The 26921-nt window shown below is 42.9% G+C and overlaps 2 protein-coding genes across 5 annotated transcripts; both read right to left on the bottom strand.

Annotated features, from left to right (window-relative positions):
- Window positions 1-10050: 10050 nt before the first annotated feature.
- On the bottom strand, window positions 10051-20044 carry LOC102089489 (T-cell immunoglobulin and mucin domain-containing protein 4). Of its 2 annotated transcripts, none has more exons than XM_065029698.1 (9): window positions 19887-20044; window positions 15781-16125; window positions 15150-15494; window positions 14105-14185; window positions 13427-13486; window positions 12592-12647; window positions 12047-12131; window positions 11559-11589; window positions 10051-10501 (listed from the first exon to the last, which is right to left on the bottom strand). In XM_065029698.1, the coding sequence occupies exons 1-9, from the start codon at window positions 20029-20031 to the stop codon at window positions 10456-10458; spliced, it is 1194 nt and encodes a 397-aa protein (XP_064885770.1). In that variant the 5' UTR covers window positions 20032-20044; the 3' UTR covers window positions 10051-10455. The 2 variants fall into 2 exon arrangements, with proteins under 2 accessions (XP_064885770.1, XP_005503415.2); XM_005503358.3 differs by having other exon boundaries at window positions 10051-10479.
- Window positions 20045-24090: 4046 nt separating this feature from the next.
- Window positions 24091-26871, bottom strand: MED7 (mediator complex subunit 7). 3 transcript variants are annotated; one of them, XM_005503356.3, is made up of 2 exons: window positions 26730-26871; window positions 24091-26182 (listed from the first exon to the last, which is right to left on the bottom strand). In XM_005503356.3, the coding sequence occupies exons 1-2, from the start codon at window positions 26852-26854 to the stop codon at window positions 25471-25473; spliced, it is 837 nt and encodes a 278-aa protein (XP_005503413.2). In that variant the 5' UTR covers window positions 26855-26871; the 3' UTR covers window positions 24091-25470. The 3 variants fall into 3 exon arrangements, with proteins under 3 accessions (XP_005503413.2, XP_005503414.1, XP_021144907.1); XM_005503357.3 differs by having other exon boundaries at window positions 26720-26832; XM_021289232.2 differs by having other exon boundaries at window positions 26671-26781.
- Window positions 26872-26921: the final 50 nt, after the last annotated feature.

The raw sequence follows: 26921 nt of genomic DNA, 5'->3' as shown, positions 1-26921 counted from the left end.
AATTCTATGAAACAAGGTCACACTGCCAGACACAGCTTATAAACAAAAGAAAATCTGAATTCTCAGCAAATCCTGGGATTTTCCAAAGCACCCATGGACACACAGGGAAGCCTTCACACATTCAATGCTCTTCTCCTAGAAATTCTTTTGCTAGAAAAGAAAGTGCTGCATCCATTATACTATTCCCTGCATCTTTGCAGAGACACAACTCTGGAGGTTGCTCAAAGGGTAATTGCAAAGTTAAAATCAGGTCTTTTTTCCATTTCTATCACTGTTTGCTTCCAAACAAGCAAAGGTACTACAAAGCCATTTTTCAAGTAGCCTTTTACGTACCTCAAAGACTTAGTGGAGTTTAACTGATCATTTCCTCACTAAGAGATGCTGCTCACATCATCACATGGGGGCAAGGCAGTCTGAGTAACCCTCTTGTTGCAAATCAGCATTGGTTATTCATTTCCCCATTAAAGGAGATTAGAAATTTCTCTGAAAAAGAAGGAACAGAGTAAGCAAGAGGAATTCATTGTGCCATCAGCACCAAGGAACAGGAAGAGGTTTAGGTATATGTATATAAATGTGACTATATGCTTATATTTATATATCCCCCTCCTGAGGGGGGGACAAATTGCAATAAAGTGGTGATCTATACCTATGGTTTACTGTGATTTGTCCCCTCCTCGGGACATTTTGCTTTCCAACAGGAGGACAAGGAGCCCTCCCATCTCCCTCACTCCTCTGGCATCACGGCTCTAACCTGCCAAAAATCTGTTTGCTGCATTTTACATAACTTCATTGGTCTGACTTTCCAACTGGTTAACAGCCTTTATCAGCAAATAAAAGCCTCCAGCAGCAGATGAGCAAAGTGATTGAGAAAGCCATAAACACGGAGAGGAGAAAGCTGTCTGTAGTTAAAACAAGCCTCAGCTCCTGCTCCCCAGCAAACTCCCCCAGTAAATATAGAGAACTAGCAGGTTTATTGCCCTCTCTTTGATTCTATGTCATTATTACAGCATTGTTTTCCCACATAGCAATTCCCTCTTAGCTCCCACTTGCAATAAAATAAACAGAGATTTGGGGTTTTTTTTAAAGATTAATAGGCACAGCTGCCCTCATGAGATTTGGGGTTTTTTTTAAAGATTAATAGGCACAGCTGCCCTCATACTCTAAACTTGTGAAGTATCTCAATATCACTCTCGAAATTCCAAATTCAAGGCCTTGACAATTCTGATGGGGCTGGAAGTCAAACGGGTTGTGGATTACAGTAGGGTTTCATGGAGGGAAAGGGCTGGCGGTAGGCTGGTAGCACTGTAGAGAAATTGGACCTGTTGAAGGAGGATTCTTCATAAAGAAACTCTCAAAGTAGCAACTATTTTAATGAAAACAAACAAAAGTAAAACCAGTTTCCTTAGAAGTTTTTAAAAGGTAAAAAGAAATTTGGCACAGAATGCCTTGAGATTAAATTTGTTCATCCTCTTGATGACAAGTAGGAAGCATTACCCAAATCAAGAAATCACTGCTCAAATACAACAGTTTATTTACATGGGAGCAAACCTTCCCTTGGTGTTGTTTTGGAGGTGCACAGGCTGGATGGCTGGGACACGCAGGATGAGGGTGGGAAGCAACATGCCCAGCACTGTGCACAGATTGCAGAGATCAGCACAGAAGATGCAGGAATGGACCAGTTCCCAGCTAGAGGGGCCAGGGAAGGAGAGGAAAAAAAGACACTTTTACTGGGAAAAATTGAAACTCGGTTACTTTTTTTTTTGCTGGTGGGACATAGTTTGGGAGCAAAACCTTGAAAGCAAGTGCTCACCTTCAGTTTGGCTTTCCCAGCCCCAAGAGGGTTGCTCAGTGCCCTGGTCCCTCAACAAAGGACCAGGATGCACGCCTGGCCAGTTCCCAAGACAGAGCAAGCTGGGGTCTTTTAAAAAAGAGGGGCGTTCACTGGCACCATTCTGGGAGGGGAGGACAGGTGGAAGTAAGTCTAACATGACCTTCACTCCAAGCCTGTGTGGGCTGTCAGGACACAAAAGAAGAAAAACATACACATGGAGCAGCAGCATGTCCACAAAGCTCTAGGAGCTCTCTTGCCAACACAGAAATACTTCATTTTACCTCTAGTTATGATGTCTGTGTTTAGTATTCATTGCCGTGTCACTGATCCTCATGAATTCCTCCCATGTGCATGTGCCTCTCTCATCCATTTCTATCAGCACCCCACTGTAATTTATTATTAGTTAAGAATTAATAGGCACTTGGAAGTATAATGTTACATTTTTCTCTTATCTTCTGGTGCTGAGAAGCATTTCATACAGCAGATCAAGCATTAAATCTGTCATGTAAACACATTATTTTGTCATGTAATGCATTATGATCGCACACTACCAGGAAAATGAAAAGCACTTAATGGTTTGTGTTTGATGTGTACTGTCAACAAAACTCAGGAAGAATTTATAAGGTGTTGTAGTTTAATGAGTACCTGTTTAATAGAGTTTGCTGTATCATTCAAAAATGTAGCTTTACAGGAGACACGTGATACAATGAATTTCGATGTGAATTATAAAGCCCAATCTAGATCTCAGGCTTCTACACAGAAAAGATAATAAGATCCAGGGAGCTGTTTATAAGCAATAAATCATGACCTTTTCTCGTTTTCTCTTGGAATATTCCTCTCTCCTTCATCAGGTTTTATGAAGCTGCAGGCATCATGTCTGAAAGTGTCATCCACTATCTTTGTATTGTAAAATTAATTTCTTTTGTAGAATAACTCAGCTATAGACTGGAAATGAATGAAGTAGAGAAGAGGGAAGAACAAGCTGATAAATATTAATATGCACCCTACCAAACACACAGCCACTGGCAAGCCTGGCAAAGTTTGAAGGAAAAGAAGCAATCAAACACTCAGGTAAGGGCTTGGGAAAGCTTCAGTGAGTAGATATTGAGAGGGAAATTGCACCCTATCAGACCCCTAACAAAACCCCCCATGCCCCACCAGAGGTGTCACAGGAACAGCACAAAAAGGGCAAAAATCTGAGCACAGCTGGAATTTCTTCTCCCTTTCCTCCCAGGGATGCTGCTGGGAGCTCCTCCCGCACAGCTCAGCAAACCCAGGGGTTTGTGATGAGACAAAAGCCAGAGTGAAGCCTGAAGACAAATCCCAACCCCATCATTAGCCCACAGAAGAACTGGCCAAGCAGTGTTTATGCTGCAGAAAGGGACACCCTGTAGCTTCCCAGCGTCTTGCTACCAGGATTAAAATTGGTTTAATGCATTCTAGTGACAGTGCTGTCACAGGACCTCCCCAGGCTTTGTCATCCATAGATCCACACATTGTGCAACTCTCAATAAGCTTAATAACCCAACTCCAATTCTCTTCAGCACTGGAGGGGCTTTGTTCCCCATGAAGTCTGTCTGAAGGAGGCAACCACAGCAGATCAGGCTCCTGGGGAAAGCAGAGGAATGTAGTCATCACCTATATATGTATCGCCAGCTCACTCAGCTGTGGCCTTTTTGTTCATCTTTCCTGCATGGTTTACTAGTACCATGACTGCATCTTAAGCATGGGCATGGGGAACACATTCCCCAGCTTTGTAAACGAAGCAACCTGGAGAGAGAAGGGATCAGATTGGTCAGAAACAGCACTGAAATTCATGGTCAACGGCCTCTCATTCCAGTTTTATGACTGACTTGTTTAAGGGCCTTCTGCAAGTTCCAAGTCTTCTGCAGGTTCCAGTTCTCTACCATCTCCTCTGTGCAGTGACACAGCTTACCACAGAGCCTGTACAGATGCTCATATCAATGATGCTGGTGGCGTCCAGAGCTTGACCATTAACACTAAAGTCCCAGTGTGGAACAAACTTGTCAGAAGTGCTGGCAGACTGAGCAAACTAGCATAAATCAGCAGGTTGATGACATCTTTGCCCACAGCTGCTAAGCTAGCTTTCTGCAGAGACAACGGGCTGCACTTTACTAGAGCTCTTTACCTGGTAGCCTGCTGCATGCTACTAACGACGCAACTGGGAAAAAAAACCCTTTTAAAAATCTGGAAAGACACAGGCATCCTGCCCTGGACAAGAAGATGGAGACCTGATCCTACCTCAGAGACAATCCATTCTTATTATTAATTGCCACATTCCCCAACACTGGTCCAGCTAAGACAGAGCCTGCACGTCTGACGACACAAGGAGGTTTTATACACCAAGGACATTTTCCTCAACAGTGCCATTTAACCTAAAAAGTCAAAGCCACAAAGCACACAAAAAGCCTGTGGATCATCCCCCACCTTCCCTTGGGTGAGCTGGTCACCTTCTGGACCAGTCCCGTCCTCCTTCCCTCAACTATGGAGGGAGCCAAAGGTAACCACATACCAAGTGGATCCAAGTTAGAGCTCCTCTTGACCTCACAGTACACAGTTCACAGGACAGAGTCTTAAAAAACCTCTCCTCAGAGGGCTTTGGTTAGAATTCACCCAGACCTGATGTAATTAAATGCTCTAAGTTATTAATATTAACAAGATTTACTGCTCCCCATTTAGAAAAGATTTGCATTTTTATGCATTCTTTTAGCATGGATCATCACGAATTTCTTTGGTATTCATGAGGTTGCAATTTGTGTATTTCCATAATTACCTCATCATATTCTTCATTAGATAATGGGCCAAGGGTGTAAAACACCAAGCAGAATTCAGAAGTAGCATTGACTTCAGAAGTAGCATTGAGAGACTGATTTCCACTTGTCCTTGAAGCGGAGGGTATAGAAAAGCCCTGGGAAAGAGCTCTGCCCTCTCATGGGCTGAGACTTGCAGCGTGAAAAATAAAAATAAAAATAAAAATAAAAATAAAAATAAAAATAAAAATAAAAATAAAAATAAAAATAAAAATAAAAATAAAAATAATCAGTGCTTGGTCATTATGGTCTATGGGAGTTTCCATGCTCCCTGTACTAAGTTCTCTGCAGAGCTCCCTTGGGCTTAAGAGGACAACACCATGTACATGACAAGCTGAGAAATCACAAAGTTCCACTTCCACAGTGTTTAAAGTAGGACACAACAGAGAGCTAAAGGGCTCACACAAACACCTTCTGCACATCAGGTCCAAAAATGGCTCGGACAAACAGCCCCCCCTGCCAGGATGCGGCCACAGCCTCCACGAAGAGAAAGTTTGCATCCAAAGCTAACCCAACACAAACTTCACGGATTATTCACTAGTGCACTGGGTGGAGAGGGAGAAAGAAGGAGAGATTAATTTCATGTACGTAAAATCCCTTTTGTGTATTTAGGAAAGGATATGAACAGATTTAAAATTAACAGGCTTAGTTCACTGCTGAGCAAGTGATATATAATGTACAATAAATAATTAATCTCAGCAACATATATCACTGTGCAGCCTGGTCTGTGATGCAGACCATGTTGAGGGGGTCTCACTTTGTGAAAAAGAGACAACTTAATTCAGCGCAAAGTGAATAATCCAAAATCCCATTAATGATTCATCACTGGATTAAAAGCTATAGATTTCTCCATAGAAATTCTCTGCCCTGCATTAAATATGCAAATGATTGTGTGGTATTAACTACTGGATGTCTGAATTAAGCACAATACCAGCTCTGGTGCTTGAGAGCAACTTTGAAGCCATGAATCTTCATTAGATGTACATCTAAGCAGGAAAATAGGTTAACTTCACAGATTCAAGGTTCACTATCGGTAGAACTACAGAGCACATACCAGTACATAAGCGAGGAGGAGCCAGGCCTTAGAAATTTTTGTTTTAGAAAACATAACTATGGACTGGACTTATTTCCTGGTTTGGATTACCTACCTTACTCCTCTTTTTCTAGGTATTCAAAAACAAACAAAAAACCACACAAACAAACAAAAAATCACACCCACAACCCTTTCATTTTTTCTAGATATATTCTTTAAAAATGCATTTTTGAAACAGCAGTACAATACGCAGCTTCTTTCCTTCTTAGGAAAAACAAATAAACAAAGAAACAAGTTAAAAATTTCCCTTCGACTCGGAGAAAGCTCAGTGCTTGAAACCCTAAAGAAAGTCAATTAATTTACACCAGAGGTGATTTCCCAACACCACCCTCCCCAATCCTTCCAGTGCTTTTTGCACACTCCAGTTTGCACCTATCTTTCCAGTGTCCATGTGGCCTTATCAGCTTCAAACCACTGGAAGCTCTTAAGCTCCACAGGGTCAGGAGATGAGCCTTCCTACCAAAGGGGTCTCAGTAGAAAGCCCCACTTTAATCTCAGTGTTTCTCTTAGTTCTGAGCACTCCCCAAAGTGATCATTTGGAGGGCTCCTTGCTAAGACCACCCCCCCTTTGTCCTGAGATTGACAGCAGGAGAGGGTGGATGCTGAGATGAGCTGTGGGATGGTTAGAAGTTGACATTTCTTTTGCCAGGTCACTGCTGCCATGGTGCGATTGCGAGAGGTGCTAAGTCTTGGCTTTTACGTTTTAAATTAGCAAGAGAAACCACAGCCACACTGCTGCCAGCTGGGGTTAGAAATCAGGAGGAGGAAAGCAAGAAGTGCATGGTCACCGTGGCCTCGGGAGCACAAGAAAAGCAGGTCGTTACTGAGACTTGCAGCAAACCGTGTTCCTAGAGAACACATAAGCTGGACCCCGGAACAAGGGTGCCGAAATATGACTTGGAGCCAGTCATGAGCTGAGATCCCAGTCGGGACCTCCATCACAACTAGGGGAGGCTGCATTTATTCTGCTGGTGGCAGCAAATCTGCATCACCTTTACAGTCGCTTCTAATCTCTACAGCTGTTTCTCTGCTCTGTAGCTCAATTTTGCCACCTGCTGTCATGTCCACAGCAACGTGCCCCATTTCCTCTCTACCAGGCTAGAATTTTCCACTTTTTCATGCATTCATCTCACACTGCGTGGTTATCTCTGTTCTTTCTCCAAGTCCCATGATGCTATTTATTCTTATTTCCAATTTCCTATGTCCTCAGCCACATTCTTCCCTTCTGCTTGCTCTTTCTTAAGCTCCAATTAGATTCCACCTTTGGAACCCAGAGATTTATTTATATTAACCTTAAAAAATGCCTAGAAAAGCACATTAAGGCTAAGAAACAAACCTGGAAACATAATGAAATGTACTGCTGAGATGGAAAGGGACCATCAGAGCAGTCAGCTCCAATAAAGTCTATTAAGAGAGGTCTCTTATTAATCTCAAAACCACAATAAATTCATTCCTCTGGTTTCTCTTTAAAGGACTTGTGTTCCTAACTCAGTGCTTGTCTTTATTTTTCAGTATTTCCTCCTCTATTCTCATTAGCCAATCCCATGTCCAAGAATATTCAGATCCCTTTTTAATTGCTTTTCTGCACCTCCTTCATACTAATCAGGTAGTTCAGTCATTATCTCTTCACGTCAGACATCCTTTACCCAGTTTAATCGGTCGTTTTGATACAGCCAATTGTCCATAAAGTACTGGGGTCCAGTGAATATTATTACTTAGACCAAAAGCTGAATCCTTCATTAATTAACCACCTTGCTCCATGGAGCAGAGCCAGACTCCCCAGATATAACACCATCTAGGCTTGACATAGACTCTGAACAAATTAAAACCCTCTTCACTCTAACCACAGGCTCCCAGTGCAAGCCCATAAATGCTGCAATAACTTCAGTGGCTCAGGGCACTGGGGAGATATGTTAAACCTGGATATTTCAGGTCTTAGCACTTGGCAGTGTGAGAGGTGGCGAGAGGCAAGGTCTGGGAGGACTGGAGATTTTGGGGAAATGCACAGCAGTTTTCAAGCAAATGGCTTTGCTGGTTGGCAGCTCTCTGGGAAGAACAGGAGGCTAGCGAGGGCAGGGGGAAGGGGCACATGGGCAGACTTTGCAGGGACACCTGCTTTGGTGGGTTCAATGGACAACAACACTCAAGGAAATCCACACCCCACAACAGCACGAGCCTCCCAATACTGTCTTTTGCCAAAGTTTTTCCCGTTTGAAGCACTGGTCGCTGGAGGGCTTTGCAGCTTACACCCAGTGCATTGTTTTAATCTGCTTACCAGAGGGTTTTCTTGGCTGCAGTGCTTTATGTTTACTCAAGTGCACTTCTTCTTTGCCTTCCAGGGTACAAGTCTTAAAAATAAAGACTAATATTTCCAGAAGCCAATGACATACTCTTTGACAGTCTTTTCTTTCTAAATACCTGCTATTTTCATCCAGTTTTTCTTCACTAGACCCAGAAACTACATTCTGGGTCTTCTGTTGCTTTTGGAAAACAGCACTTCATTTTCCTCCAGCTGCATTTTAAAAGACTCCCTTTAACCTTCCACTGAACATACTGACAGCCAGGGTCAGTTCCTCAGAAATTACTTCAATCTATTCTCACTTAAGTATAACCTTCCCAGATTCCTTGTTTCCAATTGCCACTCTAAACCCAAACCTCAGCCTCAGTAGTTGGTGTGAATAAAAAGATAAATAAAAATGCTCGGCGACATAAGTTACACTTACAGCTTCCCTACAGCATTTCTGGGCTGCATTTCCACATGGTTGATCAGATCAAACTCACTTTGTTGGCTCCTATTTCTTCTGCCCTTGTGCAGCTCCCCAAAGCAAGGCCTTCAAGTCTGGCCAGCACCACAGCAAACGTGCTAGAACCTTCCCCAGCAAGAGCCAGCCCTGCTCTAAAAAAGTCACTAGCACAGAGCTAATTAATAAGAGCAAAAGTATTGGCCCAGCCCTGCTAATTGGAAATTGCAATGAGGATAGTGCTGGCTTAATTAGCAGGTTTACTTGGGGAAAACAAAACAAAACAAAACAAAAAACACTGCCTTTTTCTTTTTAAAGGAGTACATCAAAACTATCTGGGATTTTTTCCCCCCCCTTTTCATTCCTCACAGATTTGTATGGGATTCATGCCTAGAAGCAGTGTTGGGCACCAGGCCCCTAGGCTCAGAATGTACTGTGTGTTGGGGTGGCAGCAGCTGCATTAACCAGTGTGGGACAGACAGGTCTCAGCTGAGCAAACCCACCCCAGGAGCCTGCAGGTCACGTCTTCTGTTTGGGGACGATCTTCTGCCTCCCACAGCATCACTAGACCGGGGTGCACAGCAGGATGCTGAGCCTGGGCAAGACGGAGAGGGACCCCAAAGAGGAACCTCCCCTGCCTCCTCCTAACTCATGGGCTATGAGAAGATGCTGTAGAGTCAAAAACACTCACCGCAGATCTGAGCATGACTAGCGTGGAAACCCAGAGCTGCCAGACAGTGTTTTCCTCTGATCAGATGCTATTCCCACAGTGTGCTCTTACTTCAAGTTGTCATTGCCTGGAGTTGCCATAGCAGGGAGCGGTAAACATTGGGCAATGGAGATACCAGTGTCACAGATATGAACCTTCTCCTGTGCCATTCCCATAGTCACTGCGGCAGAGTCAGTGAGGACCCCAATGATATACACAAAAGCTCTGCAGCATATCCCGTAGATGATCCCCCAGTCTCAACAGCCAGTCCCTCTTCACTGTGGCCCCCGAGCTGGTGACCACATGTGTGGTTAGCACAGGAGGACAGACCAGCTCCACGCTGTGGAACTTGGCTTGGCCCTGGGGTGCTGAGCAAGATGCACATCTGCCGGTAGCACAGAGCAGGCCAGGGAAGCCCACAATCCTCCCTGTTATCCTCAAGCACTGTAAATGCTGCCATAACAATAGCTCTGCAGCACCAACCTTGGCTTCTACTCAGATGGGAAAACTGGGACCTTCGGGCAGCTGTGGGCCAGATGGGCAATGCATGGCAGAGCGAAGCCCATCCTTTCACCATGCAAATCGCACCTTTCTGAGGAGACTTTTGCTTGTGTTTCACCTAGGGTGAGATTTAGGCTTTTAAAACTAGGTTGAGTTGGTAACCAGCCTGTAGGGGCAAGATAGAAAAATTTCCCTGCATGTTGGTCTTCTGGGCATTTTCCCACCTCTGGAAATGCTGCAGTGTTTCTTGGAGAGCTGAGTCAGCACACCAGCCATTTCAACACCTGGGGAATAACTAACTCCTGTTCAAACACCTGAGGATGTGGCATAAAAAATACAATTGCTAGTGGTAAATTACAAAGTTTATTAACATAGTCTCCAAGGGTCATTCAAACATGCTGAATCACAGGCAGCACTGGTACCCCTTAAGTAATCTGCATTTTTGATTTATATTCACAGCTTATTTTTTCTCTTGATTATATAAGAACTGTATTTGCTGATTTTTTTTCTTTTTAATTTGAAGTTAGGCAGCATTCCATGTTATTTCTTCTGTCTTCTGTTCCTCATAGTATAAGTTGTATTCAAGGAAGAGCATTAGTAAAAATAGAGAAAAACAAATTCAGTTCCATAACACGGCATTAGTAAGAAGTCAGATGCCAGAAACACCCAGAAACACCTTCACAGGGTGTCAGAAACACCTTCACAGGGAAAACATGCTGTTTTCTCCTTCAGCACCACTGAAGACTTTTTCAAGGTCTTCTGCTGGTCCAAGGCTGTAGTGAGAAGCACAGATCACTATGGATAGGACAGAAGCACATTGATGCTTCAGAGCATCCTTTCTTATTTGTAATGTCAGCAAATTCTCCTTGAGATGGAGACCAGAAGCTCCTGAGTCCACTGACTTCAACAGTACAATGCCTACTTTTTACACCAGACAAGTATTTACCTTGCTTGCATTCTTGTAATGGATAGAAAAGGGCCGCTCAGATCTTATAATGTAGGGTAACCACCATGGAATTTGGGGAAGAGTTCCTCCTTGACCCTCAATCCTTATCTACTAGGTGGGGTACAGCGTGGAGGACCATCTACCATTGAAAAATTGCTGGTCTTTGGCAAAGGGATGATAATTCACTGGCCTACCCTGTGGTTTGTCTAGGGAAAATCCTTTTTCAAGATAATCCAGAAGACATGTACTCATCAGTTACACCTGCACAGGGTGACTCATCATACATTCATATTTCATATCTGCCTCAAAATTATCACCTCAATGATCACCTCAGCTACTTCAGTGTGAACCAAGGAATGTGTGAGAGGGTGCGGTGGCCCCATGAGAGCTGCAAGATTTGTTTAGTGGTGGAAAGCCTGGTTTCCCCCACTGCTGTGGTGCAGCCTTCATGGGGTCCAGTCTTTGCGTATTGGCATGAATTGCCACTCCATGGAGGACTGTCCATAAATCCCTGATCCCTTTCCAATCAACTATTTTGCTGGTTGATCATCATAATAATTGATCTCTTAATTTCTTTAAAATAACCCCACCAGGGTCACGCCCTGGTATTTGGTGAAAGAGTAAGGTAGATTAGGTATTTCCTTAGGCTTGGGTCACTGCTGGTAAGTACCAGCTGCTGAAGTTCTCCAGCACTCTGGATGTCTGTTTGTTGCTACATAGAAGCAGTATCCAGGAGCCACTGTTTTGTTTTCTGGGGTGAAGTTATCTGAAGCTTGCTCATAATACAACTTTGGTAGTCAGTACCACAAGCCAATACTACACCCATTATGATCAGTGGCCAATACCTTCCTGCCTTTAAGAAAAATTGCATTGGCACTTTTAACAGGAAATTACAAAATGGATTACCTTTTAATTATAAACTTCTTCGCGTTTTTACCTAGAAGTAAAGCAACATTAATGTCACAATGGCAAAAAGAAATCTGTAGTTCTAATGAATCCGTCAAATGAGTTCAGATCAAAGATAGCAAGTTGCAAAATTTCTGTGGGCTAGGCAGGAAAGAAAGGATCTCATGCTGATTTAAGTTACACCAACGTCTGTTGGGAGCAATTCCAGGAAACTATGGGACCACTTTATTATAGAGAGCCAACAAGATGAGCCTGTGAACAGGCTGCTTGCACAGGCTTGCTCCTGCTGCATGCCCACCAACTCATGCTCCCTGGTCTCTTCATGATGACACGGTCCTGGAGCAAGAACAGCAACCTCCATAAGATGAACAGGGTGCTGCCACAGGGCCATAGCACATTTCCCATAAGATTAACCAGAGATACAGAAGGACACCTGCACTAGGCCAGCATTAGAAACATTAATCAACTATGTGCTTAGGGATACTTACGTTTCCAAAACAACAACGAGAGCATCAATATGGAAAGAATAGACACCACTATGAGACAGGCAATGAGAACGGCATAGCTGGGAAACTGGAAGGGAGAAGAGAAAAAGTGAAAAGGCTTTAGAAGTATATTTCCTTCAGACCTATTCACACAGGAGTGGGTTGCTGTACTGGCTAAGAGCTCTGAAATATCTGCATTGGGCTGGAGTTTGCAATGCTTTTCTGAGCTTGCCCATACAAAGTATGGAGAAGACACATCAGGTTGATTATGATAAACAACATGAATTACCTGTGGATTCTACCTCTGCCTATCTTACAGGGGTTGCAGGGGGATGAGGTTCTTCTGAAGTGTCCAAGCCAGACAGTCAGAGTCTTTGGCTCTATCCACTGGGAAGATGAATAGATGGCTCCTGGGCTTTTAAACAAAAGTTCAAGCTACTGTTTGCAAACACTGTCCCTTTAGTATGAATACACTGAAAATCACTATCATCTCCTACTGGCCTTCTGGCTTCTGGTTGAACACGTTTGAAACTTAATGGAAGTTTTACCTTAACTCTGTTACCATCATGTTTCTCAGCTTTGCTGTCTGAACTTGTTGAAATCCCTGAAAATAAATGAGATTGAAATTATTACTGGCACAGTCACCTGAAGAAGTGAGGGCCACTGTAGTTGTCACTGCTTGAGTCAGGGACTAATGAACTCCCAGAGAATGAAGAGGGCAAAATCTGCCCCTGAGTAGAAGAAATAAAGTACTTTGCAACCAAAAGGGAACAATCTGTTTCTGTCACAAATGGTATATCAGGCAGTCATTGGGAAATGTCAGTCTCTATCAAGGAAAGACGAGGCTTCCCAGGGACAGCCCATGAAGCAAGACAGTAGAAACTTGTCTGCTATGAAGGAGTTTTCACTTCTGTGAGCATGACAAGTTGTCACAGAGAGCAGAGGTAGTAAACAAAGTACAGTCTAAGTGGAGGAACTGCCTCAGTTTAATTGTGATCAGACATCTATGTGATTGCAGTTTTTGAAAGCTGCATTAGTACTGAAAACCACAGGAAACTTCTCTATGTTCAGATAATTTACCACAGATTTAAGAAAACTCTATGAAGATAATGCTTTTTTCTCTATTTAGGGATAGATAGACGTGAACACTGCATTTTGCCATATGCCTGTCTTATGACACCCCAGAGGAGAGAAAAGAATAAGAGAGAGAAGAAGAGAGAGGAGAGGGGAGAGGAGAGAGGAGAGTTCAGCAAAACTATCCCAAATACACAACAAGTGCATATCTTGCTTTGACATGCATGTCCCACAAGTCAAAATTAAACTTTCTGGCAGTGTGCTGCAGCCTGGCTGATGGGAGCAACTACTGCAGCTTACTTTCCGCACCTGAATGAGCGACACCTTTTTTCGGGGTCTGAAGCACGGTTGCCGCTGGCGGGGTTGTTTCTGCAGGAAAGCAGATGAAGACAGAAGAGAAACTAAATCAGAACCTGGTCAGCAGGAACCAACTGTCCCAGTTAACCCAACTCATCTGGCAAGAATTACGCTTGGAGATGGAGGGCTGTCTCAAACATGGGTTTCTCTCCCAGCCACTGTGCTAACATTGGTACAGAGTTCCGCAACAAATTAGACTTTCCTTATATTACAATGAGGCTGAAGTCAGTCCAATTATTGCATTATTTCACAGAGTAAAAGGAGACAGAATCGAGAACTTAACTTGGCTTATGGCTCATACTAGACAGTGCTCAATTATGCTGCAGCATTCTCATGCATTATGACAGTTTGGCTCTTAGAAATAGCACGACATAAGTTTTTGCATGGTGGGAGCATACATGACTCACCTAAGTACAGAATGTTTTCTGCTTTTGTTAATTTTGTGGTGGCTTTTTCTAGCCCACAGTCATTACTTAAGTTGCCCCCAGCATCCCAGAGACAAGACCCTTTGCAAAACTTCCTGTTTACAATGGCAGGATACAGGTATTATCCAGAACTATATAAGAAAAATGACAAGTGAGACAGTGGTGAGAAAGTTCACTTCTGAGCTTGCACCATTATCATGCTCACCTGCAGTCGGCACATCTTCCACCATGAGAGGAGTTGTAGTTCCCTCTGCAGTCACAAATGTACTTGTGAATTCAGGAGTCACTGAAATTAAGTAAAAAGTAGTGCTTGCAAAGATCACTGATTAAGAAGGTCTTCATAAGACATCTAAAATTGCTTGCACAGTTCTTCATCTGCAACTAAGAGGTGAATCTGCAGCTCATCCTATCCAGAAAACCAACGTACTTTACTAGCATGGCCAGTGGTCAGATGTTTCAACTGTTCAGTGTGGATGCAATTAATTGTTGCCAAGTTCAACTGGGGTGTGTTGTTGTGGCTGGAAGGCCAGAGATAATCCAGAAAAGCTGTCCTCATAGGTTCAGGTCAGAAAGAACTTAAACTGATAGAAGATCCAAAAATGTAAAAAAACAAACAAACAAAAAAACCAGTCTTGTGTGCAGACATTGATCTGTGCAAAATAGGTCACTGATGTGGATATATAGCAACTAGGCATGGTTAGGATGATAATAGGCCACTCTGATCAACTAAATATTAATAATAATGGCAGCTTTCATATGGGATGATAATATAAGTACTCAATTTTAAGCATGTTTTGAATTTTCATTGACTTTACTGCTCAAGCAGAACATGCTCTAAACTAACCTTTTCAGCAGACCATTTCAATTGTCTTCCCCAAATAAAGAAAAAAATTAATGCATAGTTGAGTGAATCTCTTTACTCCATCCCAGGTGCAGGACTTTGCATTTATTTCTGTTGTACTTCATGAGGTTTCTGTCACATTATTTCTGTAGCCTGTTAAGACTCCCCTGAATGCAAGTCTGACCCTCCGCTATCTTGGCCATTCACCCCAGTTTGGCATCATCCACAACATTTGACCTGTGTTTCCTTAAGCCTACTGAGACATACATATCTATAAGCATCTCAGAAAAAACTCACCAGCTACAAATATAAGTATCTGGAGAGTCTCTGTGATGCCAGAGTCAGACTAACAAAGCCCATGTCTGCTACGCAGAAAATACAAAGGATTGGTGCTAGTTACCCTATGTACCTTCAGGAAGAGGGACAGACTCTGTTGAGCAGAACACTTCAGTCCTCATGTCAGCTCCTTGGAAACCAGTCAGAAAATCTGGGAGAGCACTGGTTGTCATCATAGCTGCTGGAAAAGTCTCATCTGCTGTCACAGCAAACGTTGGGGGAGCAAGGGTCTCCAGTGTGATTGCGGCTGGAGACTCGGTGGTTGCAGCTGTTGCTGGGGCGGCAGTGGTTGTCAGGAGGACAGCAGTCTCTGCTGTTGTTTGAAGATCAGAGGTTTCTTGGGGAGCAAAAGATGTTTTTCTAAAATGTTTGGGCGAAACGGGAGCCTTTCTTGTGGTGGTTGTCATCACTGGAGGGGCTGCATGGAAAAGACATAGCCAAGATGAAAGCCAGATCAGAGCATTCACAACTGACCCTGAGGAAAGCCAACCCAGAAATTCATGAAAATTATCTAAGTGCTAAAACACCAAGAATGAAGGTAGGAGAGTCGTTGTTTTTAGAAGTTGTTTAATTGGCAGAAAACATGGCCCAGCCAGAGCAATTCCCAGATTTACAGTTTGCCTTTTTCTTTTGTTTTGTTAGGTCTTAAACACTCCCCCTTTGACCATCTTACAGAAATGTAACACGTAAGTCCCCAAACTCACCTCTGACTACGTCCAGCTGCATGTTCTGCTTGATGTCGTTGAACCAGCCCGGGATCTCTATGCGGCAGCAGTATGTACCTGCGTCTTCTGCCTTCACATTCACAATCGTGAGAGACACATCTCCATAGGAAATATAGCCCCGGAGGTTGTACCTCTGAGATTTTCTGAATGTCACCCTGCTCCCAGTGGTGTGCAAAATCTTGTTATTGCATTTTGAATTTGGGCATGGGCCTCTGCCCCAGCACATATCGGAGATGTACTTGTATCGTGCCACCTGGTAGAAGCAAGGCAACCGAACAGGCTGTCCTATGACTCCTCTAACAACAGCTTCAGATGTGGCGTGTCCTGTCAAGGAAGAACAAGGAAAGATGAGTGTTGGTGGCCTCTGGTGCATGACCCTACCTGTGCAACACCATGAGGCAGGAGAAGAAACACTCCTGCCTGCAGGCAGGACACAGTTAGGGGTCCCCAAGCCTTCCCCTGGAGCCTGTGACCGCTCATGGCCCAGGACACTTCAGGCAACAGCCAGGAGCTTGCAGACATTGGCTTGCTGCTGGAGGGCTGCTCACCAAATACATCACTCACATCAAACGTGGTGAGCGAAGCTGAGGTCTGTCGCTGGCAGCCCAAACACCAACTAGACCTGCTCAAATGGAATTTGGTAACTCTGCTTCCAACCCATCTCCTCTCCTAAGACACTGTTTGAAAGTTGTTCAGAAACCTGGTGTGAAATGCATCTGGTTTTCTCAGTCCCCCGTCATCTCCTTCAAAAAAGAAATGCTGTCATAGTTGCCTTTCACTGACAGTCTCAATAGCAGGGTCCAAAATACCTATTCATGTGTGAAATTAGGGCCTAATTAAGCTGGCAGAACAGTGGGATCTGTCTATGGGAATCTGTTCTCAGAAAGTGCATTGCTTTTTCTGCCTCATGGCAACCTCTGCCAAGCATCCCACTTACCTTGCAGAGCACTGTGTACACAGAAGCTTTAACTGCTAGTGTTATAGTGATGTTAAAAAGAGCATATGCATGCTTTCCTTGTGCTCTTACTCTTAATGACCAGCTTTACTTGGTGTTTTACAGCCAATACCCACCTTAGTGTCTGATTTGAATCTTGGCTGCATATTGTTCCCTTTGAACTGTCCATGCAGGTCCCAGATTGCCCTAAAAGGGATTTCTTCTTCATGAAAGGCATTATAAAAAAAAAAAAAGAAAGAAGTTTCCCTAGATGAATATATCTTTTCTAGTTTACATTCATCGAGTCTGCGTCAGTCTTCCTACCTTGTTGTAGTTTTCCCCCCATGTTATTATCATTTACATATGGTGTAGTGGGAACAGAGGGACCTGGGAGCATCCAGATCTGGTTCTGCGCTGCAGCAAGAGGATCATCCCACAGATCTGATATCTCATGGCCAGCTTGCTTACCCCAAACAGGACTTAGAGCAGTTGCTGTTATTATCACCAGCTTTGGCCCTGGTTTGCCAAACATTTCTATTTTGCCAGCTGTTTGAATGCCTTTTCTTTTTGGCATGACTCCCAGATTGCAAACAGATGCTTCCAACTGTGTCCATGTCTCTTTTGTTTTGTCTTTAATGGACTATTCCCCAGGTGAGGTTTTAGTCTGTGGCAGGCTGCCTCACGACTTGTTATTGGGATGACATTTCAGCTTCATTATTGCTTATCCCATTGGCAAGATAAGCCAACTCATTCAGGTTTCCAAAGCTCCAAATGCTAAAAGAGTAGAGGCAGACAAAACAACATGCAATATGGTGTGAAGGGCAGAAGCTTTTGCAGAGAAATTAAAGCAAGAAGAGCCAAAAAACTGAATTCCTGAATACAGGATAAGGCTTTGCAAGATGTCTGCTTGCTTTAGTCCTTGGAAAGGGGAGGTTCATTCGCCTTGGTACAGCAAAACAGAGAAAACAGCCTCTTTCTGTGATGACAGAACAAAACAGTTCATCCAAGTTGACCTTGAAAGTATCCCTAGAGGAGCCAGGGATTAGTCACCAGGCAGGTTAACACATATTTTCAAGTCAGCCCAATAAAGATGTGTGTAAAACCAGGACAAACTTGAACTGTTTCTAGAGTTAAGGTCACTGCTGCTCGAAGAGAAGTGGGCTTCTGTTTTTATTTCATCCTAGTCCTGCACAGCACAACAGCAGCTTCATTAAGCAACCCTTTAACAAATGAAAATTTGCCTGTTTGTCTCTTTAAAAGAAGCAGAGTCCTAAGCTTATTAATAAAATAAACAAAAAAAAGAAGAAGAAGAGGGAAGACACAAGGCACCAGAATGTCTCCAAAGCAGCTTCCCACCAGTATTTGTCCTAGAAAGCTACAGGTTTTGCAGTTTCAAGTCCTCTTTTTATTTACATGAAGCTAATGTTGCTAACATCTGCCTGCACTGCAGGCTGGTATGGAAAGCTTCAATACCACAGCAGCCTTGATTCAACAATACAAACCTCTGCAAGGGCCAAATAACTTCGTTCTCAGTTGCAGCCTCTTCCACAGACACATTTTAGGGCTGAATTAACATGTCTTTGGAATTAAGAGGTTCCTGAGACCGTTATATTCTGATACCCTGGTCTTACTGAGAGAAGGATCCTGCCCTTGTCCATGGCAGTGACACCCAGGCACCCAATTTCAAGCCAGGGAACACAAAGCATCAGCTGTGCCTGGGGAGTCCCACTGGTCAGTGAGGTTTGCAACTCTAAGTCCTTAATCCAAATGAGAGAGAAATGGACTCCAGATATTTACTACATCTTCCGAAAGAGAAAGGGGTATTCGTAATTGTTAAGATCATACAGATATACGTATATTTATATATACACATATTTACATATATAGTCTCTCTTGAACTAACCCTCAATGACAGTTGGCGTTAAGCACTGCCTTCAATAGTCGCTTTTGCAGGGCGCTTCTGTCCCACAGACTGGTTGTTAGATGGACAAAGACATACATCCTCCAGCCAAGACAGCTGGCTGGAAAACAAGTTTATTTTCTTGATCTATTTCTGGAACAATTTTCCTTCTTTGTAGAAGATACTTGGCATCTTTTCCCTATCAAACTTATTTTCTTTTTATTTCTTCTTGAAGCTGATGAAAATTACTGATAAACAGGGAAAAAAAAGAAAAGCATTTAACTGCCCACTCTGCTGGTTTCCCAAGTGTCAAGATCACCCATTCTCAGCACCAAGCCGAGATAAAGCAAAAAAAGCCATTCTTGCCCTTTCTCTGTATATGAGAATGTTTTTGAAAATAAGATCAAAAGGAGGCGAGTGCCTCCAATTTAATTTTATGCTGAAGTTGTGGCAAGGAAAGAGCTCTGTTTCTTCTGCTGAGACTGGCAAAAGACACATTTTATACAACATATTTCATCCAATATTTTAACCAATTAATATTTAGCCATCTAAGAATTTCTTGAAATGCCCAAGCGATTTAAAAGCACAAGTCCTGATGGAGGCTCCTGCCCCGCTGGGAGCGGGTGAACCTGCATTCCTGAGCCACCCCCGGCAATTTGGAAAGTGCATTGTCGATGCCTAAAAGGACATGCATAAATGTAGCTGATAACAACCATGCTTGCAAGACCCATTCTCCCAAGTTTCTCTTCTTTGACTTGTATCTCTTTTAGGATTCAGATTTTAGATGGATGAACCGAACATTTGGGAATGAAAGGAGAAGAATCTCCAGTCGTGCTTTCCCATACTCAGTTCATAGGAGCAGACAGCCCTCAGAGTTTCAGAAAATCCTTTCTTCATCATGTATCATTCATTATTCTGTCAGTATTTCAGTTCCCTAGCTTGGGCTGTGTCAGCACTGCAGCGTTGTGGGGAGATGGATGAATAAGCAAAGCCAGCAGTACACATTTAACAGTAGTAAAGAACTCAGATAATGTTGGGGAATGGAAGAACTAACCAAGCCTGTACACAGAGGAAACCACAAACATTTTTAAAAAGAAAAATAAAATCTCAATCTGTATTAACTCAGTAACTTAAGAAGACTTTTGAAGTTCTGTATACAATTACGATCTTTTTCACTGTTTTGTTTTCACATAACAAATGCGACTGGTTTTAATTTTACAAGCATAAAAAAAAAGGCAGGTGAAGACTCACCGATAAAGATCTGTATCATAATCCAGTGAAACAGCACAAAATCAGCCATTTTAGCTGATGAAGGCTCTGGGGAAGTGAGTTGAAGGAGAGAAAACCAGATCTTATACTTTCTGGAGATGCTGAGTGAGCACCACCGAAGTCTCATTTCTCCATTTCAAGTTTTTATGTACCACAACTGCTCCTTCTCTTCCGGGTGGAATTTGTTCAGAAGGGGTGATTCTGCTGCATTTAGCAGTGGTATGGCCTCACTTCGAGCATTCTGCTCAGTTCTGGGCCCCACAATTTAAAAAGGACGTTAAGGTCCTTGAATGCATCCAGAGGAGGCCAAAAAAACTGGTGAAAGGGCTGGAAGGCACGTTCTAGGAGGAACAGCTGAGGATTCTGGGTTTGTCCAGTTTGGAGAAAAGGAGGCTGAGGGGTGTCCTCATGGGTCTGCAGCTTCCTGAGGAGGGGACATGGAGAGGGAGGTGCTGAGCTCTTCTCCCTGGGATCCAGTGATAGGATACATGGGAACGGTTCAAAGCTGCACCAGGGGAGGTTTAGACTGGACATCAGGAAGCATTTCTTTACCAAGAGGGTGGTCAAACACTGGAACCAACTTCCCAGGGAGGTTGTCCATGCCCCAAGCCTGTCAGTGTCAAAAAGGCATTTGGACAAAGCCATTAATAACATGCTCTAATTCTTGGTCAGCCCAAGGGTCAGGCAGCTGGACTAGCTGAATTTTGTAGGTCCCTTCCAACTAAACTATTCTATCCTATTCTTTCCATTTCCAAGACACTCAACATGGTACTATCACCAGCGATTTCAATGTACTATTTGTTTTGACATTCCATGAAACTCTTAAGGCCCATTATTGGAACAGGCTGCCCAGGGCAGTGGTGGAGTCACTATCCCTGAAGGGGTTTAAAAGGCACTCACACAAGATTCTCAGAGACATGGTTTAGTGCTAGAGTTAGGTTATGGTTGGACTCGATGATCCTGAGAGTCTCTTCCAGCCGAAATGGTTCTATGATTACCATTCTGTGGTGCTGAGCAGCAAGAACAAGCTTTGTGCTCTTAAACTTCTGAACATTCGCCCTAGTCTCTACTTCTGACTTGGACTTCACTTACATTTTCTTAATCCCTTCATTTCCTCTGATCCTGCCTTCCGTTTGAAGACCCCTCTCTTTCTTTCCTCAGTTTTACATGTGCTGAATATCCTGGAGACTTTTTTTCCAGCAATGATCCCAGTTTCTCCTCTGTCTCCCGTCACTCACCATTCAGCAGTGGCTGTGAGCAGATGGATCTCACCTGAGGCACAAATTCGGAGCTGTACCCAGCTACCAATTTCCATGAAGCTTGTAAAAACAGGATTGATCAGTAAGTTACAGGTGACTTGGGAAGGAAAAAGATGAACATGACATCACATCAGCTTTGTTTCTTTAGCAAGACTGGGCTAAATGGAGCAGTGAATAGAAAAAAGCCACTTAATACCCAAATGTGCTGGGAGGAATCAGAAAAATGTGGCTTGCTTTCTGATTCTGTACTGCTATCTAGTGGCTGCTTGCAGGCAGAAAAGGCAGAGAACTGCCTCAAAAAAAAAGTCACTTTGCAGCTTGTTGATTAGCTGGTGTGTAGCTGGATAATCTCTTAATGGTTGAACAAACAGGCTCTAAGTGTCACCTGCACATCTCCAGGGCTCATTTTGAAATGCCTATTCCAAGATCCACTGACAGGAGCCGAATTAATGAAAAAGAACCGGGAGCTTCTCCCTGCATGTATTTGCATGTATTATACTGCATATCCCAAGTGAAGTTCTTGCTCCGCACAACCTTTGCAAAGTCTTTTTACCAAGTAACTGCACAGCAGAAAGGAAACTTTAATCAAGACTTTGCTTATCAGATATTCTAGAACTTTGTTTTGCATGGAAAACTCACTGATATAAGAATTAGTTTGCCTTAGTCTGTAATATTAAGAAAAATATCCTTATGGGCAAGCAGGTTTTATGATTAGCAGTCTAAAGGATGGTCCTCAAACTCCTTAAGAGCATGTGTGGTTGGAATCAGAAAATTTTGGAAATCCCACACTTACCTAACTCTGATCCCAACAGACACTATTCTGGTGAAATTGCAGAAAGCAGAAATTGCTGACTATGTTTTTTTCAGATCCAGTTCAGAAACCAGCCCAGACTTCCTCCAGCTCCCATCACGGGCTAGAGCCCACAGCAGCGACACACTCAGCCAGGCAGAAGGAAAGCACCGTCTGCAGCGGGGTCAGGAATTTTAGCTTAGCAATCATTACAAATACTCAAAATACAACAATACAGGCTAACACTAGCAGATCCTTTCTAGCACACAGCAGGGCCACCTATCCCAACTTACTTTCCATTTCTCCCCTTCTCAGCAGGATGAGCCTTTTCCTCCTTTCCTAGTCTTTGCAAGCACACTCACCGACCTGACACAAGGATCAGTAACCCTCATACTGCTTCCTACACCTTTTTTTGCCACAGTAGATAGAATTTGGATAAGAGATTACATAGGATATGTAACAGACTGTTAAAACAGAAAATTTGGCAAAATAACAGATTCCCAGGAAGAATTACTGAAGCATTTAGTCATGAGCTTCTGGTTCTAATACTCAGAAGCAGCTCAGAGCATCTTTAGGCAAATGCTATGTTCTTTTTAGGCTATAATTTGGTGATATTGGAAAGCTGCTCTGCTGTCGTACAGTTGTAGCCTCACAGAGTTGCAGTCTGTCATCATCTGACTCTTAAAAATTCTGTATGGATCTGCATTTTTGCAATGTAAACCACACAGAACACAGAGGTCACTTTAGCAGGGTGGAAACTGTGACATCCCAGGCTCACCGCTCGCTAGGACAAAACGTCGCTGAAACAAAGCTCTTGAGAAACGGCGTTCCCTGTCCACCCTCTGTCCCTGGATTACCCAACTCCTCTTGAGCACATCTCGTCTTTTCACGCTGTTTGGACTAAAACTGCAGCTGCGATCAAGTGTATCCGATTGAGGGCCAACAAGTGTTTTTTGAAGACATAACTAATCTACTTCACACCATTTTATACAAATAAAATTCACTTGTAAGTAGTTAACTTTTTATAAATAACTGAAACAGCAGAAATGCTTCCAAAAACATACTGTCATAACAAGGTTAGGCTAGAATCAGAACCAACAGAGCTGTCCGGCACTATTATTTCTTTGTGCAAGAGCTGAGCGCTATTGCTGTAGAAAGGTGCCAATGTCATCTTTTTTATGCAGCCCTTAACGTAGCTGCACACTTTTTCTTGACTCAGAGTATATAGTCAGCTCATGCATTGTGAAAACCAAACCAAACCATTATATATTGAAACATATTTAAAGCATTATTGGAAACATCCCTTAACAGCACTATTTTAAAGCTGTATAATTAAATAGCTTTTTATCCCTTCCCCCTAGGTGATCAGAGCTACAAACTTTACCCTTTTGTTCACAGGTGACACACTTGGCTTCTCCATATCAAGAAACTTTTAAAACTGTTCAAGTAACTGTACTTCAGTTATCCCTGTGCTTGTTTAGATAGTGTGAAAGAAGACGTAGGCTGCTTTTTTTCTTCCTATTTTTAAAGGAGAAAACATCCAACAAAAGGCTGTTTAACACCTGATATTAACTTTATCTCATCGAGTTTCATAATGTATATATAATCTAACACACATTGCCTCCCTCATCTTTTTAAGTGTTAAACAGAGGAAAAAAAAAAAAATCTAGAATAAACAAAGTATTAATGAAACTTCTTGGAAAGTGAAAGCAGCTTTAAGTATTTTTTACATGACATGATCCCCATTTACTTGAATGGTTTCACAAACAAGTTCATTGGAATTGTTAGTTGCTGCTAGAACTCAGCTTTTGCAGTATTTTCAAACTATGGTACCTAGGCCTGTGACTTTATTAAAAGCATAAAATTCAGACAAAAATCAGCAGAAAACCATTGAGCATCTATGACAGCTCTTTTTGAATGGCAAAGTTGAAATGTGCGTGACAAACAGCAGTTCCACAGTGAACAATTTCTCTTCCCCAGGAGTCACTAAATGTTTCTTCATGTCTTCCACGTGAAACATTTGCAAAGTAGACACCAAATTAATTCTGCTCACTTGCAACAGTGCTATTTAACTACAAACAATATAATTTACATCTGGCCAGAGAAGGAAACAGGAGTTGAATGAAGGACAAAAGTGTTAACTTTGTAAAATTATTTATACATTTCTAAAAGAATATTTCTACTTTATTGTTACTTACGTTGTCACATGCACTTAAAATAACAGATGTTGTCATCCAGTGAGTCACTCACTTGCTTCAGTTCATTTCATCTTTATCCATGCTGAGCTCAACCCCCCCCCACCAGCAAAGTACTTTTGCCTGCCCGTTTAAGCAACACTTCTGAAAACAACAGAATTATCAAATGAAACAGAGACATAGGTTGCTAAATCATCATTAAAACCAGAGTTTGTGCAAGTTCCCTCACCCATAAAGTTTACCTTGGTTTTAGCTTCTGTACATAACTTTGGAAAACAGACATACTGTGGTGTTATGTGGCAAAAAGACCGAAGTAGGATTTCCCTGGCAGGAGGGTAAAGAAGCCAATTCTCTACCAAATCACTCCTTTCTTCTTGCTATGGTGGGTTGATACAACTCACATTTATTTAAACATGGTTGATATGGCCACCACTTGATGGAATGCTTGCAGGTTCTTTTAAACTTAGAAATTCTCAAGTAGCATAAAGACCAATTATTCGATAAGACTCTCCTTCCTGAGAAAAAAAAGACCCAGTTGGGCACAGAGCCTACCTAAGAGGCAAATACAAAGCCGCCGTACTGCTAACTGAGTCACTTCATGCATGTATACTAATGATGAAGGAAATACAAGTTAGTCTAAACATCTATGTGAAAAAAAAAAGACATTTTTGCAAGCTCAAGACCGGTTATGATTTACATTTAAGAAAAAATAAAATTAATTAATTTTAATTCGTTTAGTTGTTGAGATTCCTGACAGCATGTGCCTATAAAGCAAGTTACACCACACTACATCTGTAATAAAAGAATGCTTACATTCTCTTTAGCACAGTGATATTATTACAAAGCCAGAAAGAAATTAGTTTTGAAGACTTGACACTAATTTTATTTTTAATATTTATTTATGTGTACTTGAAATGACCCACTGAAACTGTAAAAAAACAGCACTTATTGGAAATGAACTGTTAACTGCAATTCCTCTCAGATCCCTTACTTGCTTCCATACTATAAAACAATTCAAACAAAATGAAGCATACTCCAAAAAGTAGAAAGTGACAAATGAGAGTATAACAGAAAAATCTAACTTTAATCTCTGGCTACCACCTCACATGATACATTCATAAAAAAGTATACTTTTTTGTTTCTACAAATAAGCATAGAGCTCACAAAACATTAAACACTTTTATCCACCTAGTCACTCACAGCCTCCAAGAGGTGTACAATAAACGCTTTGTCTGCTTGTATAACAGCAGAACAAAATACAACAAATACCCTCAGAATCCATTCTGCCTCTCACTAAGGTGAGCTAATAAAAAGTATTTGCCTCATGTCATTTCATCAATAATGCTACACATAGCTGCATCTTTGTCTAAAACCTGATCTCTCTTGCCACCAGAACGCTCTCTCTGCTTTTCACTCTGTCCAGTGCAGCTGCTGCCATCATCAGCATCCATGGTTTCCACCTTCACTCTCAGTCCTCCCTCTGAATGAGGCAGATCGTCAGGCAAGGAAGCCAAGCAGTTCTGAATCATCTCTACAACTCGCTCTAAGTGCTTCTGAAATCGCTCTGCTGTTTCCAAACGCTGACGTTTCTGCACCTCCATCATGACTCTCAGTGTCTCCCTGGCTTGGTGAGGCCGATATTCATTTATAAGATGATGGACATGGACAAACAGCAGTTTCAAATCTTCCAGTTTCTCCTCTCTCTTTATACTCCCTGGACTTCTTATCAAGATATCCAAGAGGTCCAAAAAGTTGACCAGGATAGACATATTGAGTTTTCTTAATTCTTTCTTGTGATCAAACTGCATAGGATGTAACCGTTCAATACCCTGGCTCTCCAAGGGCCGAATAATCAGATCATCACATTGAAACTGATTACCAAACATCATATAACTGTCTTTCACAGGTGGAGGTGGCTTTGGGGCCAGGCCTTTACGGATATTTTCATCAGTATATTCTTTTATATATTGCATTGGAGGTGGAGGAAGAGCACTCACTTGCTGAGGTTCACCCATTTTTGCGAGAGGAAAATACCTACGGAACGTCCCAAGAAAGAGATGTTAAACAATTTGTGTGACAACCTTGCCATATCAATAGAAATAAAGGCAATATAAGACGACGGCTCTGAGAAAATTAGCCAGAAGAAAGCCATCTCAATGTGCAGAATACAGAAAATTCCCAAGTAAATCTGCATTAGTTTTTCACTAGGGTATACTTATACTTTTAGCACAACTAACGTCACTAGAAGCACAAAAATCAATCATTTCCCGAAGCATGCAAGAGCAGTTTGTAAACCGAGCAGTCACAGGGAGAGCGGGGGGAGCCCCTTGGAGGAGAGGGGAGACCCCTCCCCAGGCTGAGGATGCGGCCTTGCGCCCCATGTCCGCAGCCGCCGCTGCCGCTCTGCTCCGAGCCAGGCTCTGAGAAGGCCCAAGAGCAGCCGGGGTTCGCCAGGCCGCTGCTAAAGACAGAAGAGACAGGAGCGCGCTACAGCAAGACCCCATCGGTGACTGACCACGTACCCAGCAGAGGAGATAACCCCGCTCGGAGGCCCGGAAAGCGAGAACCCACCTGCGCTCACCTGCCCGCCGAGCTCCCCTCAGCGTAACCGCCGGCACACCACTTCCGGCCAGCAGCCCGCTTCCCTTCCCGCCTATTGGCTCGCCGGCCTGGGGGCGACACGCTCTGATTGGCCTTTCTGAACATCGGTCAGAAGCTTGCTCCACTCAACGCAGGGGCTCGCTGGGGAGGCGGTACCAAGTGGGGCGGGGCG

Source organism: Columba livia, chromosome 14 (genome assembly GCF_036013475.1).
Source record: "Columba livia isolate bColLiv1 breed racing homer chromosome 14, bColLiv1.pat.W.v2, whole genome shotgun sequence".
NCBI classification, from domain to species: Eukaryota; Metazoa; Chordata; class Aves; order Columbiformes; family Columbidae; genus Columba; species Columba livia.
Note: the sequence above shows the minus strand (reverse complement) of the source record. Positions and strands in the feature narration are given on the sequence as shown.

Excerpts from the sequence above, each read along its gene's own strand:
- MED7 (XM_005503356.3), bottom strand. The coding sequence starts at position 26,854 with ATGTTCAGAAAGGCCAATCAGAGCGTGTCGCCCCCAGGCCGGCGAGCC. Across the intron at positions 26,183-26,729 it reads GAGGGGAGCTCGGCGGGCAG|GTATTTTCCTCTCGCAAAAA; the intron begins GTGAGCGCAGGT and ends GACGTTCCGTAG.
- LOC102089489 (XM_005503358.3), bottom strand. The coding sequence starts at position 20,031 with ATGAGACTTCGGTGGTGCTCACTCAGCATCTCCAGAAAGTATAAGATC. Across the intron at positions 11,590-12,046 it reads CTCGTTGTTGTTTTGGAAAC|GTAAAAACGCGAAGAAGTTT; the intron begins GTAAGTATCCCT and ends CTTTACTTCTAG. Across the intron at positions 10,480-11,558 it reads AAGAAGTTTATAATTAAAAG|CCTTGGACCAGCAGAAGACC; the intron begins GTAATCCATTTT and ends TTCTCACTACAG.